This window comes from Myotis brandtii, unplaced genomic scaffold (assembly GCF_000412655.1).
Source record: "Myotis brandtii unplaced genomic scaffold, ASM41265v1 scaffold436, whole genome shotgun sequence".
Classification (NCBI taxonomy): Eukaryota; Metazoa; Chordata; class Mammalia; order Chiroptera; family Vespertilionidae; genus Myotis; species Myotis brandtii.
Window position 1 is genome coordinate 3,968,067 of NW_005366679.1, and position 16,192 is coordinate 3,984,258.

The window sequence follows — 16,192 nt, forward strand, 5'->3', positions numbered from 1 at the left end:
CCGCCCACCCACTCACTGGAGTTTTACAATAAGCTCAACCAGTGATTGCATCAGGTTAGGACACAGCTTCCTTGAGAAGCAATTTGCACCCTTCCAACACCAGCTCACTAGGTATCAGTAGAACTGTACCAAATTCTTCTCATGAGGCGCCTCGCTTAGATCACAAGTGCTATTATAGACACTATTTACTACCAAGTCTGCACCTCTTTACTCTGCCAAACATTTTGTAGACATCTTTTGTCTGCTATCTTCTCCTCCATTCTCCTAAGCTTATGCTTTTTAATTTTTTTTATATCATTTAAGTGGAATTTTAGTGGTAGTACAGGTAAACATGTGTTCAACCAGCCATGTTTACTAAAAGTCTTGTGTGTGTGTGTGTGTGTGTGTGTGTGTGTGTGTGTGTGTGTGTGTGTTAGGAGGGGTGTCGGAAGTCCTTAAATACCATCTATAACATGAAACTCTGGGTGAATGTGGCAATCAATATAAATCAATTGTCTAGAACAGGACTTCATAAACTATGGCTCTCGGCCAAGTTTGACTCACTGCTTGTTTGTGTAAAGTTTTATTGAAACACAGTCATGTTCATCCATTTATGTATTGTTTATGGATGCTTTTACACTACAATGACAGAGCTCAGTGGTTGTAACAGAGACTGCATGGCCTGTCTCTGCCTTAAAATTTTACTATCTGGCCTTTTATTTAAAAAGTTTGCCAGCCTCTGGTTTGGAATGCAAGCTGATAATAATAATAATAGTGCAAGACTTGATATAAATATTTTTCTATATTTCAAACTTGTTCGAAAAATGTTAAAATTTTTGGAATTACTACATTTATTCTTGGTGTCATAGTGAATGCCATGGGAAAGAAATATATTTTACTAAGGTATGGCATAAGAATACCCTTTTAAAGAAAGGTAGTGATACAGATTCAATATCTTGTAACCAATATAGCAGTGAGATAAATGTTACTCATAGAGGAAAATCTGATAACTCTTCACATGTTAAATTTGAAAACTGTTCATCCACCTTGCTCTTCCTCCTGGGCTGACATCAAACACTGGACCCTGTACTGGGTGAGCAGCTACAAAGGCAGCTCCCAGCTATGATTGCTCTTATGATACTGGTCCATTCACTGGGGACACCACACCCCACACTCTCCCTTTAAGTTCTTGTGTCTCCAGACCCTCATCTGCCTGGAGAACTTCAGCCCCTTCTGTCTGAAGGTAATGGAGAAAGGGTGAGACTCTAAAGGGATGCACTGCTGATAGAAATTTATTTGCAGCTCCTGCTCAAGAAGGTGTAACTTTGGATTAGAAAAGAGAAGGGGAGCCCAGCTGGTATGGCTCAGTGATTGAACATCAATCTATGAAGTAGGAGGTCATAGTTCGATTCCTTGTCAGGGCACATGCCCGGGTTGAGGGCTTGATCCCCAGGAGTGGGTGTGCAGGAGGCAGCCGATCAATGATTCTCTCTCATCATTGATGTTTCTATCTCTCTCCCTTCCTCTCTGAAATCAATAAAAATATATATTTTTTTTAAAAAAGAGAATGAGAATTCTCAGACTGTCTATGGTCCCTAACTCCCATCGTTACTTTGTAATGGGTAGTTCCATGCCCGACCTTACCTAAAATGAATGAGTAGAGTGGTTTATCTACATCTCCCTGCACACACCTTGCCCACAACCAGCTGATTCCCGATTCCATGTCAAGTTAGGTTTTGTTTCATTTTTAAAGGTATCTGAGCTAGAAGGAAAGGAGTGTGACCAAAACCTGAAAAAGGATTTTTTTTCCTTCAAAAGTCAGCAGGGTCATCATTACAGCAATCTGATGCAGGTCTTGTCTTAATACCACAAAGGCCATTTCTTGATGAGATTTCTATTATCAGTAACACACCCCATAGGGATCAGAAGATTTCACCAAACCATATCTTGATGGATAAAGTGAAAGTGAATTTGAAACACTTAATTACATTTCCTTAAAATGCAGACAAGTTCAAGTTAGCAATAGCAATGCTTGATGAAAAGCATTTGGGGATTTCTTAGACCCCAAGTGTTTGAAAAACTAGGCTCTAACTTGAATTTAGATGTGTTCCTTCCCCATTAGGGCAATATAATTTACATTAAAAGTATTCACAGATAACTAACAAACCAAGGATGGCAATATACTATTGTTTAATCTTTTCTTTGGACATTTCCTCATATTTTAGTACTTTTAAATTCCCAAATAAACCCTTTAATTTTATATAGTTACTGAATTACGTTAGGAAGACAGAACATCCTTCTTGCTGTTGTACATAAGTTAAAAATATACAATGATCCAGAGAATGCAAAATTTAACATAACAAAATTTGTGGAAACATTAACAAATATCGTAAGTGTTTAATGTATATTTGACATTGGAATTACAGCAAGATGATACTATATCAATATTGTAAGAATACAAAGGATGACTAGTTTGGTCTTGATTCTTTTACTGTAGATTCAATTGTTTATAAGAGTTCAAAGGCTTTGTTAAAAGCCAATGAACAAAAACCCTCAGGGTGTAACTGTATTTGAGCTGGTATGAAATAAAATAAAAATTCAGTATAAAGACATGATAAGGATGTAGAAATAGTCTTAATTGTCTACATTTACTAGAGAGGATCGCTATTACTTAAATATTTGTAAGGTTCTTTTTAAAAGAACTTAGAAAAAAATCATGTAGATTCAGTAAAGAAAAGATGGTCCAAAGTACAATAAATTCAGTTCCTTTTAGAAGAAATGAGGGACAATGGATTAATCTTTAAATATCAAAGATAGGTGAAATCACATATAGATAATTGTCTCAAACTACTGTTCAATGCTTTGAATTTAGGAAAACTTCTTTCTTTCTTTCTTTCTTTCTTTCTTTCTTTCTTTCTTTCTTTCTTCCTTTCTTTCTTTCTTTAAATTCTCTGCATATTTTAAGGGAAATGTAATCTGTATGTTTTGAATTCATTTACACAACATGGCTAAGCATGATTGAAACATATTTGATACTTGTAGGTATTTTAAAGCTAGCTGTTAAAACTATCTTCCTTGAAAAACTAAATACTATGTACATAAAAAGTCAGAAGTTCACATTACTAAAAATTCAAACAGATACCAAGGAGTACAGTTTCCTGTCTTCCAAGCCAATTTATCCTTTTTAAAAACCCCTATCCTGTGAGAGGAACCAAAGGGCAATGAGGACCACAAATGGAGTGTCATGAGCAGTCCAGATGACTTATCCTGGTATCTTTGAGTGTCTGTGAGAAGAATACTCATCTCTTCAATGGAGAGGTGCTGATTAAACAAAGAGTTAATTAAATCACAAAGTCCTTGTAAGGAAGAAAATTCTTTACTCCTGGGAAATATTATTATTTCCATAGTAATAATGCTTCTCAAACATTAATGCACATATCAATCACTGGAGGCATCTTGTTAAACTGTAGATGCTGGTTCAGTAGGTCTAGGATAGGCCTTAGAATCTGAATTTCTAATGGGTAACCAGGGGATCTCAATGTTGCTGGTCCATGGGCCACATTTTGAGAAGCAAGGCAGTCTTTCAGGGTTTCTCAACCACTACTGATATTTTGGTTTGGATAATTCTTTGTCTTGGGGCTTTTCTATTTGTTGTAGGCAGTTTTGCAGCATCCACTGGCTGCCAGTAGCCCCTGTCTCTCCTCCCTCAGTCATGATAAACACAAATATATCTAGACATTTACCAAAAGTTCCCAGCCTGGGGACAAAATTGCCTCTAGCTGAGAACCAGTGCTCTATTGTTATATTTAGTGTTTACATGTTTGTTGCATAATATAAACACCTCTTCTGATGAACCAGCTTCAGTGAGCACAGTAGTCATCAATCAAATAAGTAAACAGCTTTCTTTTTTCTTCTTGGAAATTGTCATGCTTTTATTTATGGACATTGTGGATTTTTAACTGATTTTTGTTTCCCTCCTTACTATGGCCACTAGGGTGCTCAGAAGTAAATGTATAAATTTTCAGATATAAATTTCTGAAAAATAACTCAACTACTGGATATATTTTATTTCTCTATGTTTGTTTCCCCCTCACATTCAGTGAATCATCTTCTTTTATTTTATTATATATTTTTATAGGCTCTCATACACAATTTGAAATAAGATCGATTTTCATTAAGTAAGGTAACCCAAACAATTTGACTACAAATAGACCAGCCACGACATGCACAATGCATTCATTTGCTAATCATAATTGGTCATTTGCTGTTTGATAGCTATTAATAATTTGGGCAGATAGACACCTCAAAAGTATTAAACAATCCGGCCTACTTTCTCCTAAGAAATTGTAGTAAACTGTTGAGTACAGATGTCTGGGGAAAGAACAGGAAATTAACATGAAATAAAAATATTATTTTAAAATTTTATTGTGAAGATATAATATGAGCAATAAAGTTGAGGCTGATGAAGGACTTGGCCAAATAACCAGTTTTACATTTTGCCAGCTTTGACATAAGGCACTTAGAAATAATTAATTTAGAGCATAAAGGACCTTTTAGAAAAAAGGACATAAAAATGATCCAGCTGAGTGTTTTTCAAGTTTCTTTAAGCTGCAGAATTCTTGGTTTAGATATATATCAGGAAGGTCAGTGTGTAAACTCCGCCAACTCATAGCTGCTCTGTTGGCAGGGCAGGGAGAGAAGGAAAGAGGGGAGCCTGAGGTCTCTTTGAGGAGCATAAGTTGAAGACCCATGACCCTGTAATACTCTTGGGATAAGGGTGAGGAAGTGGTGGCACAAGGAAATGAAGAACCTGTTTGAGGAATTGAAACTGCCCATCAACAGAGTCGGGACTGAAACCCAATCCTATAGACTCTGGTGAGACAGGATGCTGGGGAGTCTGGAGTTTTCACCTGGGTCAAAGTTACCAGCATCTCTCTCCAAAACTTTAAATTATGCACGTTTCTCCTTTCCCTTCCCTTTCTCCTCAACCCCCATCCTCAATCTGATTCTTTAGAGAAAGTTGATGTAACAGTTTGATGTTTTCTTTAGAACTCTTCCCCTCCTTCTCTTTGGTTCTTCTTAGCCAGCTCTATTTTTACTTTTATCATAGCATTTAATACTTATTAACACCCTATATAGTTTACTTGTTTATCATCTATTATTTATTGTGTGTATTTTCCCACTAAAACAGTCTCCATGAAGGCAAGGATATTTGTTTGTTTTGTTCACCAATGTTTCCTAAGTTCCTAGATTGATGCTGGCAGGTAGTAGGCCCTCAGAAATAGTTGTAGAATGAATGAATGAACGAACAAACGAATGAATGAATGAATGAATGATAAATAGGATGAATAAACAGAGCAAAGAGAATTTTAATGGGAGTAAAACTATTCGGTGTAATACTATGGGGGAGGGAGAGGGGTTACATCCATACAATGAAATATTACTCAGCTCTAAAATGAAATGAACTGTCAAGCCCTGAAGGAACCTTACATGCATACTACTAGTGATAGAAGCCAATCTGAAAAAGCTACTTAGAAGTTAGAAAATAGGAAGTTTGATGTGAGAAGCAGAATCATATTCAGTGTTTCCACAATGGTATTTTATTTCCCACATCTGTGGCTCATTTTAATGGTGGTATAATATTTTAATGACTGTTGAATAATTGATGTGAACATTTCATCTGAAAAGTGATTATTTTCTGTAAAACAGTTTATTCCTAAAAGTCCACTGAATCTTTTTGTAAGAAAAGAAAAAGTTGCATTTTATAATTTCTCACTGGTCTCTAAGGTGCCCAGGGCAGCAATGTGGACAGAGGAAACCCAGGGATTCGGTGTCCTTCATTCAGCTCTTTCTCATCCCATCCAAGTGCACCTGCCAACACATGGCACAAGGCTCTGTCTGCTTCAGACTCATCTGCAGTTTGTGAACATCTCCTCTCTGAAAATGGACTACAACACAAATTAATGCTGCCAATGATCAAATTCCCGGATCCCCGATTGCCAACTATGCCATTGCCTATGTTTTTGGAAAAAAACATTTAAAAATTCATCATCTGAAGTTTGATGGTTGTTGTGGAACAAACAAGAGGAAATTATCTTTTTTTCCTTTCCCCTGTCATACCAAAACCCTTTACCTAGCTGTTTAATCTCTTTTTAGTTCCCCAACTACCAACTTTTCATCACCAACAGTGCTCAGAAATATGGATTTGCTCATTTATTAAATGAGATTTGTTAATATCTAGGGACCATTTTGTTTCCCTAAAGGACATATCATGCCAGTTTCATAAAGGAAGTAAATGGAAAAATAACATTCACTTTCTCGAGATTTGGTTTGTGGCAAACTGGATCTGAATGGCCTCTTCTGCTGAGACCCTCAGTGCTTGAGACCTTTTCACACAGCACTGTATACTCGGGAGCAAAGACCGTCTCCAAACAACAATAATGGGTGACTGATTATAATCTCTGAAGAGGAGCTTCCCTAAAACAAGATAACAACACTGTCTGGCAGATGTAAGAGTACAATGCCTTATATTTAAAAAACATAATACAATTAGGAGAAAATATTTAAGATTATGAAATATGCCACAGCAAACTACTTCTGCTCCTAAAAAATACCTCCTCCTTTTCTCCTTCTCTTTCATCTTCTAATGTGGCCACCTTTAAGGTAAGATGTACTGAAAGGCACTCCTGCACAGTGTTGCTCCACGTATGTATATACTTGTACTCCTACTTATTTATTAGCAAGGTTCCTTTACACTTACTAGGGACATATTCAAGGTGGATACTATATTAGAGAAACTGTCCATTTTAAAGGGTTTAGATGACTCACTTCATTTACAGGCATATCATCTCTCCTGAATTTTCACACAGAAATGGCCCAAGAATGTACATGTGTTTTCCAATTTTACTTTAAGCTGCTTCCTGGTTGGATAAATGTACATCTGTTCTGTAGATAAATATCATGTAAACCAAGATGAAGATAAACAACATACCCTTTTGTCCATTAGCATGGTTAGGGTATTTTTCTTTATTTATTTTAATGTTCAAAGAAAATCCAACTTTTTCATTTTTTAAGAAGGAGGAGTCTTTGAACACATAACTAATGAGAAGTAAAGTTATTTGATGCCTTCTGGTGGGACTCTGCAACATGTTTCATGGGTTAAAGAGTATAACACCCTCACGGGTGATGTGATGATCTGGTGTTAACACAATAGAGTAATTGGGAGGCGATCTTTTCAAAAGGATTTGCAGGGCTTTCTTATTATTTGGATGTTTCTTGTAGGCCATTGCAGATGACTGGATCCAGGATATGTGTAGCAGGAGAAAGTAAAGAGGAGAACACAGCCAACATTTTAACTGTCTGTTTTTGACTAAAATCCACACTTCGGAGAAATAGGAACTGATGAATAAGGTAAGGTAATCCAAGATAAATTTCAAAGTACCAAGAAAAATTCTCTAGAAAAGGTTTTCCCAACAAGTGGGCCCAAGGGATCACTTCAATTAAATAAGGCTTCAGGAAATTTGTAACATCTATACTATTTGCTGTTTTTTTCCTCTAGGATTGTGAGTAAAAACTTAGGGTTTTTTTTCTTTCTCTAAATCTCACAATTCTCCCCATGGATAAATGATCTCAGTCCCATGAGTAAACCAAACTATTTTTAAAAAGAAAGAAACCTTCCCCAGAACCAGTAAGTGGATGAGTGTTACCATTATCACCCCCCAGACTGGACCAACTTGAGCAGGAATAGATCGGGACTGGTCTTGGCTTTGCCCCTCTGTCATCCCAACATGAGAGTGGACTTGACTACAAGCAAAATTTCAATAAGGAAGCTCTATTTGTAATTAATGTTGAAAACAGCTTCTGGTGCTTGATAGTTACACTGAACTTTATTTCACCTTTAGATATCCTTATATCTGTTCAAGTCAAGAAAAATCAACTCATGTGGGTCTATTAGAGAAAGGACAACATTACTAGCTTTAAAATTAGCTTTCTGCAAGTCAGCTTGCTGATATGCTCTACAGATGGGATTTATTTTCACCCAATCGAGAAATACTTCAAAGCTAACTAAAGCAGCATTGATGGGTTCTTGTAAGCTTTTAAATCATCCTTTATGGAAATCCAGATTTTCAAGGATTTATTTCAATATCATGATTTTTTTTTAACCTCTAATCATTTTTGTTCACATAAACGAACAACAGTGGTTTAGATTTTTAACATGCCCTTTAGTAGATGAACTGAATTGCTTTGGTCTTGTATGTAAATATAATTAGGCAGTGATATAAGACCATCAGTCTGTGTATGAATACATAACTTACAGTAGTTGGCAAACCTGCACCGGTGCTAAAGCCTCGAAGGTCCAGGGGAGAATTACTGACTTGGGGACAACAAGCTCTTTCATAACCAAAATGACACTGCTGACCCAAACTCAATAAGACTTGGGGTTTGACAGCTTTTCCAGACATGCTGGTAGATTTTTGCTGATCTCTTTATACTCTACTAGAGGCCTAATGCCTAAGATTTGTGCAAGAATTGTGCAAGAATGGGCCTTCACTCTGGCTGGAGCCGCCTTTTCTACTAGAGGCCTAATGCCTGAAGATTCGTGCAAGAATGGGCCTTCACTCTGGCTGGAGCCGCCTTTCCGCTTTCCCACGCTGCCCAGAGGCCCGGAGCGGCTGGGGCGGTGCGGGATGCAAGCGTCCCTGCTCGGCGCCTGCATATTCAAATTAACCCACCATCTTTGCTGTGTTAATTTGCATACTCACGCCTGATTGGCTAGTGGGTGTCGCAAAGGTATGGTCAATTTGCATTTTTCTCTTTTATCAGTGTAGATTGCCTGTTTGCACTGTGATCAATAATAAGGTAGCTGACTGAGGCTAGGAGAGTTATTTGTGACCTTGATTCACCATATACTGAATTCTGCTGCACTGTACCTAGTCAGGTACCTGTTTCTTCAACCCCATTTATTACCAAAGTGTTAAGTTGAACTGTATGCAAGTGTTGGTTTATAGGTAAAAATATAGGAAGTCAAATATCAGTTGTGGCATATGATTCTAACCAATACCAAAAAGCAATTTCTTTAAAGGGTTGTTTTGTCATGTTTTCATAGTATGGACTTTGTAACACCAGACTAAACTCATCTCAACCCTTTGTTGTTGATCTTGTTTCCTGCTGGCTATTTGTCTGTTTAATATTGTGGAAGTGATTTTTATGCTTCTTCCCTTTGTACCTTGATTACTTTGCATAAGTTGCAAGAAAGACATCATATACCCACAACACATTAAGCATAACAATCTCTAAGCCTAAATCTTCCTTCTATGAATCTTTATGAAAGAAGCACTGTATTGTTGAGCCGAGTGAACTCATGAGACCAAGCAAAACTGTGTCACCCAGATGACTGTTGGCATTTTGCTGAATGGTTTACACAATCTCTGAAATAATAACAGCGTGTCCCCTGCAGTCAGCATGAGGCCTTTCTTGGTGGATTTATTTACATTGAGTCATATAAATCTTTCATCCCTCACACATATATCTGCACAAGGAATTTACCAAGAACATCCAGGAAATTATAAAAGTATGAGTGAATTCCTAAGTGTCAACTTAAAAATATACATACTCAGTTTTAGGTCATTCCTGATAGGAAACATCAAAAGAAAATTATTTATTTATTTATTTATTTATTTATTTATTTATGTTAGTAAAGATGATGGATTCATTCAACATTTTGGAGAAAAAACCAACAAACCACCCAGTCACCTAGTTAACTCTCAAACACACAAAATAATTTAAGGCAATAAGAAATACCACATGTTTTTGAGAACTAGATGCTTGAAGTAACTCTGCAGGACTTCACCATGTAGCATACCTTGAATGCTTTAAGCTAAACTTAAAGCAAGAAACCCCCAAAACAGAAACTATTCTTGTAGATGGAAATGTGGCTAGCTTTCTATTTGCTACAGACTTCCTCTGCCAAACTGGGAAATTCATTTAACCTCTCTTAAATCAAATTCTTCAACTTGTGCATAAATGCATAGATTACTAGTGAAATGAGCAATTGTAAAGAGTTTGTATTAGTTGAGTTTGATTGATTTTAGTTATTCCCAAGTCCTGATATACTTCATTATCCAAAAGTTATATTGAATATGAGCAATATCACTTTTATTTTCAACATTTAAAAAGAAGGCTAATCAATAAATGAATGTAAACACCTTTGAAAATGTCAGATTCTAGACAGACATGCTAAATAATAATATCCATCATTCCCAAGCCCTAAAACCCACTAAGCCCCTTGCATTTGTTAGTGTGAGAATATCTTCTTCCCTCTGATTTGGAGTGAGAGTTGGGATAGAAAATAGAGTAGGAAAACTCCTTCTAGTTCCTAAACCTGGAAGGGGAGGATGGTCAGTAGGTGAGTGACTATGAATTGGAGTCACTATCCTTCAGCAGTACTTCTTTCTGGAAGATGGGCTGCCTGGCTTTTTCAGTGAGGGCTGTAGCCTGTGAAAAGATGTCATGTCCAAGGAGAGGGCTAAGACTTCCATCTGAACCATCTGAATCTCAAGGGAAGAACATGCCTGCTGCCTAAGAATGGCTATAGGAAAGATCTAATTGCCCTGGCAGTGCCTTGGAGCCATCCAAACCAGACCAGAGGGTGAGCCTGCCTTGGAACTCTGTCATTTTTAAAAAATATTTTTTTTATTGATTTCAGAGAGGAAGGGAGAGGGAGAGAGAGAGAGAGAGAGAGAGAGAGAGAGAGAGAGAGAGAAAATATCAATGATGAGAGAGAATCATTGATAGGTTGCCTCCTGCATGCCCCACACTGTGGATCAAGCCTGCAACCCAGGGATGTGCCTTGAATGGGAATTGAACCGTGATCTCCTAGTTCATACGTCAAATCTCAACCACTGAGCCACACTGTCTGGGCAACTCTGCCATTTTTAATACCCATGTCTCAAATCCATCATCTTTCCCAGAGACAGGACTAAGACATGACATGTGAGGAGGCACCAGAAAATTGGGTACTCAAGATAAACAATATTTTAAAAAATTGAAATGAATACAACAACGGTGAACAAAATATCAAAAGCTATAAATAAAGATGCGACCCACATTACTACTTACCTCATCTCCAACATGGCTGGCAAGACATTGCTGCTGATTCTATTGTTACTTCAAATTTTACTGAGTTTTTTGGGCACCTCCTTCAAATGTGCACCCCAGAGAAGTCTCGACCCCTGACATCCTTTTCTCACTTTGGCCTCTGTTTTCTGACCAGCTCACACTCTCACTGGTTCCGGACCTACACCGCCTCCTGACCATGGCTGTGCTCTTTTCCTTCTCTACTCTAATCTCCAAGAGGCGAGGAGTTGTGTCTCTTTGGGTCAAAGGTGAATCTCAGCACCTAGCATATAGTAGCTGCTTCATAAATGCTTGTTGAATGAATGGAAGAAAAAGTCGATTGAAGCCCAATGCTGTGTATTGTTTCCTTGCACAATTATGTGGGTGGAAAAATGCCTCTGGCTGGACCCCTACCATAAAGACTGTTTTGGGGCCACAGACCCCTTTCTAGGTTTTTCTTGATGGCTAGGGACAAGGAACCAGAAACAATATACCCTTGAGTTTCAAACAAATCAGATGAAGTAGATTCAAATGAGAATTAGAAAGATGATTGACCTTATTGGGGGGAAAAGTAATTAAAATAATGTAGTGGTGCTTCAAAATGATCTATTTTTTCAAAAGAACCAGAAAATGCAATTTCTGTCATTTTGAGCCCCCCCCCTTTTTTTTCTAATGATGTCTTAAATTTTTCAAAGTTGGGGAGTTCAGAGATCTTACCTTCAATGGTACACTGGTCAGGGACTGGAATCTTCTTTCCGATTTCCATGGCGTATGCTTTCACTTTACTGAGGTTCTTCTTTAAGTGCAAGTAGAGCTTATCTTGGTATTCTACAGGACTTACAGTCGTCTCTGGAGTTTCTTCCTGATAGTTTTTTTTTACTGTTTCTGGCAGATTCTCTGAGTCTATATGTATAATGCTTGGGTGTGAAACTGAAGAATTTCCCAGCTGTGATCCATCAGTGTCCGCCTTAAAGGGTGACTTATTTCCTTGGCTAAGTGAGTCTATTTCTGAAAGGGAGATGCTGGCTGGTATATCTCCTCTCTCAACAACTTCCCCATCATCTGAACTCATGCCCTTTGTTAGCACAGTGTGCAAAGCCAGACTCTTTGACCTACAATACAAACAAAGGGAAGGCCGAGACAGTAAAGAGTGACCATTCACTGACAAGGAAAAGAAAGAATAACAACACTGGGACAAAAGTTATTTCCTCTAGAGTGTGAAACGGAAAATCAGTGCTACTAACAGATTTGATAAAACATAGACCACCAAGTTATGTAATAAGCCAATCCTTTAAAGATGTAGATCACCTGCCCATAGATTTAAAAATCAATTTTGTGGCAAAACTAGCTAGAACATGATGGACTTATATATTTATATTGTTTTTTTTCTACTTCTCCTTCAGCTTTTTCATCAGAAATTAAGAAGCTTTTGAAAGTCATTCTCCATATCTATAGAATTTAAAAAGTGTTTTAAAAAATAAGCCATTTGTATTCTCATTTTTTTTTTTCAAAAGTGAGCTTCTTTGGATAATTAAAGTATTGTGAAGGAAGTTTCATTCATGAAAGGATGGAAGTTTGGGTTACTATAAGTAAAAGATACTTAAAAAACACCCCATAACAGTGTGATAATAAAACCAATAGCCAACATGAATTACATATTTGGAAAAAAAACACAGCCAAGCAAAATTTATACCTGTTAAATCTAATGTCTTTTCTTTCTTCCTTGGAAACTTGGCCCAAACTATATCTTCTGATAGATCCAGGGGTATTGATCTCAGCATTTATTTTGTCTTCAAAAGCCTGTATTTTAACATGGAGCTTTTTTTGGTCTTCATTTTCAGCTGCGGTGAGCTTGGTTCCTTCTAACTTCTCAGGGAATTCAATTTCAGTGCTGATTTTTCTCCTAAAGGAATAAAGATGATTGCATTAGATACTAGTCATATATCCCCTTCAGAACAGCATTGCTCTCTAACTGCTTTTAATTCAGAACTGAAAACTTTACCTGATGCATTTCTTCTTAATATATTTTTATTGATTTCAGAGAGGAAGGGAGAAGGAGAGAGAGATAGAAACATCAATGATGAAAGAGAACCATTGATTGGTTGCCTCCTGCACACCCCACACTAGGGATTGAGCCCACAACCCCGGCATGTGCCCTGAATGGGAATCAAACAGTAACGTCCTGGTTCATAGGTCAATGCTCAAACACTGAGCCACACCAGCCAGGCTGATAAATTTTTATTAGTCATTTAATAAATGTTTTATTGAGTAACATCTATGAACAAAGGTTTTTGAAATTGTCTCTATAGCTTATTCTGCTAGAAGTTTAGAAACATTGATGTTTATGTCAACTTTGTATTAGAAATACTTTGAAGGATTCAGAGAATACAAAGCAGTTTTTATGGTCATCTACCATATTCCTACCTAGCTCTTCAAAAGCATGGCTTTTATACAAAATTCATGCCAGGTATTTTCTAGAAAATTTACGTATGCTGATCTGTTTGTACTGAAACTGATAGAATAAGAACATTTCAAGTGGAGGGGGGAAATCATCAGTTGCTAATTTTATGGAAATCAGTGTGATTCTCTCATCTTACAAACATCTTTTTGAATTTCAATATGTTGTGTAAAAGAGGTTTTCCATGAATGATATTAGTAGTTCCAAATATCTTTTACATAACACCCCATGTGTCATTCCAATGACCTCCTTTAAAGCAGGGGCTATTTGGGGAATAATTTTGGAACCCCTCTAAGGGCAAACACAGTGCCCTAAGTAGAGTATGAGCTATAGATAAGCTGCAGAAACACTAGTAGTTTGCCGATGCTCACTAAGGTGCTGAATGATTACAGAAGTGAGTCTGCCTTTATCTTCCCTAACCCGCCTTCTAATATGAGCCCACCTAGAGTTATTTTAATTTAACAATCACTATCAATCATATCACGTGGGGTTAGTATTAATTACTTTCTTATAAACACAAGGGTTAATAATCCCTAGAAGTCTACTCATCAAGACGGCTTGATGACTCTGTTGCTTTTTCTTGTGTGTATTTATTTATTTGGCTCTCTTAGCATTTTTCCTAGAAGTTGAGGAAAGGGCTTCAAACTTACAGAAACATTCTGGTTTTTGCAAACATATGACTGTTTTCCCCTAAGGGCCAAAGTGAACGTGGCAGAGTACTTAGGTGAGGGTGAGAAAGGATATTTTTTTAATGGCATTGCTTTTTTAAAAGGAAAACCAAGACAAACAAGCTGGAGACAGTTGTTGTTTTGTTCAGTTATGTTCCACCCATTTCTGGGCCATGTCTCTGGTGAGCACTGGGAAGGTTGGTTGGCAGGGTTGGATTCTGCAGCTTCTGTAGCTGGACGAGAGGGATCCTGCCTTGAGGGAAGGTTTATAGTTTGGGGTCCTCAGTGGTTGGAATCCCCTTGTTAGTCCAGCCAGTGACAGATATTCATGGTGCAAGCTGGGAAGGACAGCGGATCACCCCTTAGGTAACCAGGACATTGTTTCTTGCACAGTAAGCTATTGCTGGGAAAATTTGAATTATGCATTTTTAATATAATTTTTATAGGCTTCCTCTGTTTTTTCATACATAATGAAAAATGTATTATCCATAGTCATGTATGACTGAAACATACATGAGTCGAATGGGAATAAAGGCTAATCATGAACATGATTCCCTTTCTGACACATGTATGATACTGGCTGCCCACAAATAGATGGGAGACTCCGACGTCGCCTATCCAGAAGTGGTTTCATTTCCTGTTACAAATGAAGTCAAGACAGTATAATTCATTGGATGCTATTTTACAAACCATGACGATTACCAAGGTTAATGTTAAAAGATCCAATAAACCTTCTTCAGATGAGAAATTTGGGGGGGGGGGTATTTTCTACCATTTCTCTGGTTCCAAGAAATGTATTTCAGAAATTTCTATAGCTGGGATTATCAAAACTTAAAAATTTGTGAAGCACAAAGTACACCTCAATATGCATATATCACATATTGAGCATTATATACATGTTTAATTCTCAAAATATGTGAGTTCTTAAAGAAATAATTTCTCATACATTTACTAGTTTTTTTTTCTTTGTACATAATAGCTTTTATGGGGGGTTGTTTTGTTGGGTTTGGCCAATGGAAAGCACCAGTAGGATATTAGATGGAAGAAGATGGGTCAGGACCACTAGTCTCCTGGCTTCCTGCCTACCAAGGCACAGGTTCCCATACTGATTACCAGTGATAGTGATTGTACCTATGGTGGTTGTAGTCAGGGCAGGCCTGAAGTCAGAGGCCTCTACTGTTTCTTTCCAGGTGGGTATGGAGGAAGGTTTTAGACTCCAGTTCCTCTTCCTTGCCATCTTCTTCCCAAGCCTCCTTGGGCCCAGGAGAAGCAAGCGGTGGGGACCCTCTGCCAGCTGCCTGAGCTCTGCCTGAAGACAGCTCCTCCAGCACTAGTCAGGGCCAAGAGCTGAGCTGGTGGCCGGCAGCCATGCCTAGGAGCTGGGGCCCTGATATCCAGGAAACCTCTGGCTTCAAGGCTGCTTAGTCTCCTCCCAGCTAAAAGTGGCCACTGTTTCACCTGTGTGTCACTGCAGTGCCTGTGCTAGAGGTAGGAGGTGAAGCCTGCAGAGCCCTGGCCAGCTCTCCTCCCTGCTGAGCAACTCTGCTGCTCTCTCCCTAGCCCTTCTCTTATTCTGGTTGATCTGCCCTCCCCTAAATAAAGTCTCTTCTTGTTCCTGTGGGGCCGCAGGGAAAAGTAGCATCCCCCCGACCCCCCAAACATCAATTTTCACATGGTTATAGTAAATCGTCCTAGATAATTTTATTGGATCAGTTTCTGATTTTTAAAAAATAAAATTTTCTTATTTATGGAGATCTTTCTTTTGTTCATTGTACTCTTTATATCCATTTTCCCACCTATGAAAGGGGGTCCATACTTTACTTAACTCATAGGATTGTTGGGAAGATGAAATGACAGAACCAGGGTGAAGTGCTGCTCCTAGCACATAACAGGCAGTCAATAGACGTTAAGTTATCCAGTGGTCGGCAAACTGTGGCTCGGGAGCCACATGCGGCTCTTTGGCCCCTTGAGT

General features: G+C 38.0%; 1 protein-coding gene across 1 annotated transcript in view; it reads right to left on the reverse strand.

Annotated features, from left to right (window-relative positions):
- LOC102263838 (ventricular zone-expressed PH domain-containing protein homolog 1) overlaps positions 1-16,192 on the reverse strand; it is a 110,553-nt gene that overhangs the window by 79,609 nt on the left and 14,752 nt on the right. Inside the window, exons 2-3 of the mRNA XM_014546241.1 lie at positions 12,788-12,997; positions 11,812-12,206 (exon numbers count right to left, since the gene is read on the reverse strand). Of these exons, the coding sequence (XP_014401727.1) occupies positions 11,812-12,206; positions 12,788-12,997 (605 nt within the window). The remainder of the gene's footprint in view (positions 1-11,811; positions 12,207-12,787; positions 12,998-16,192) is intronic.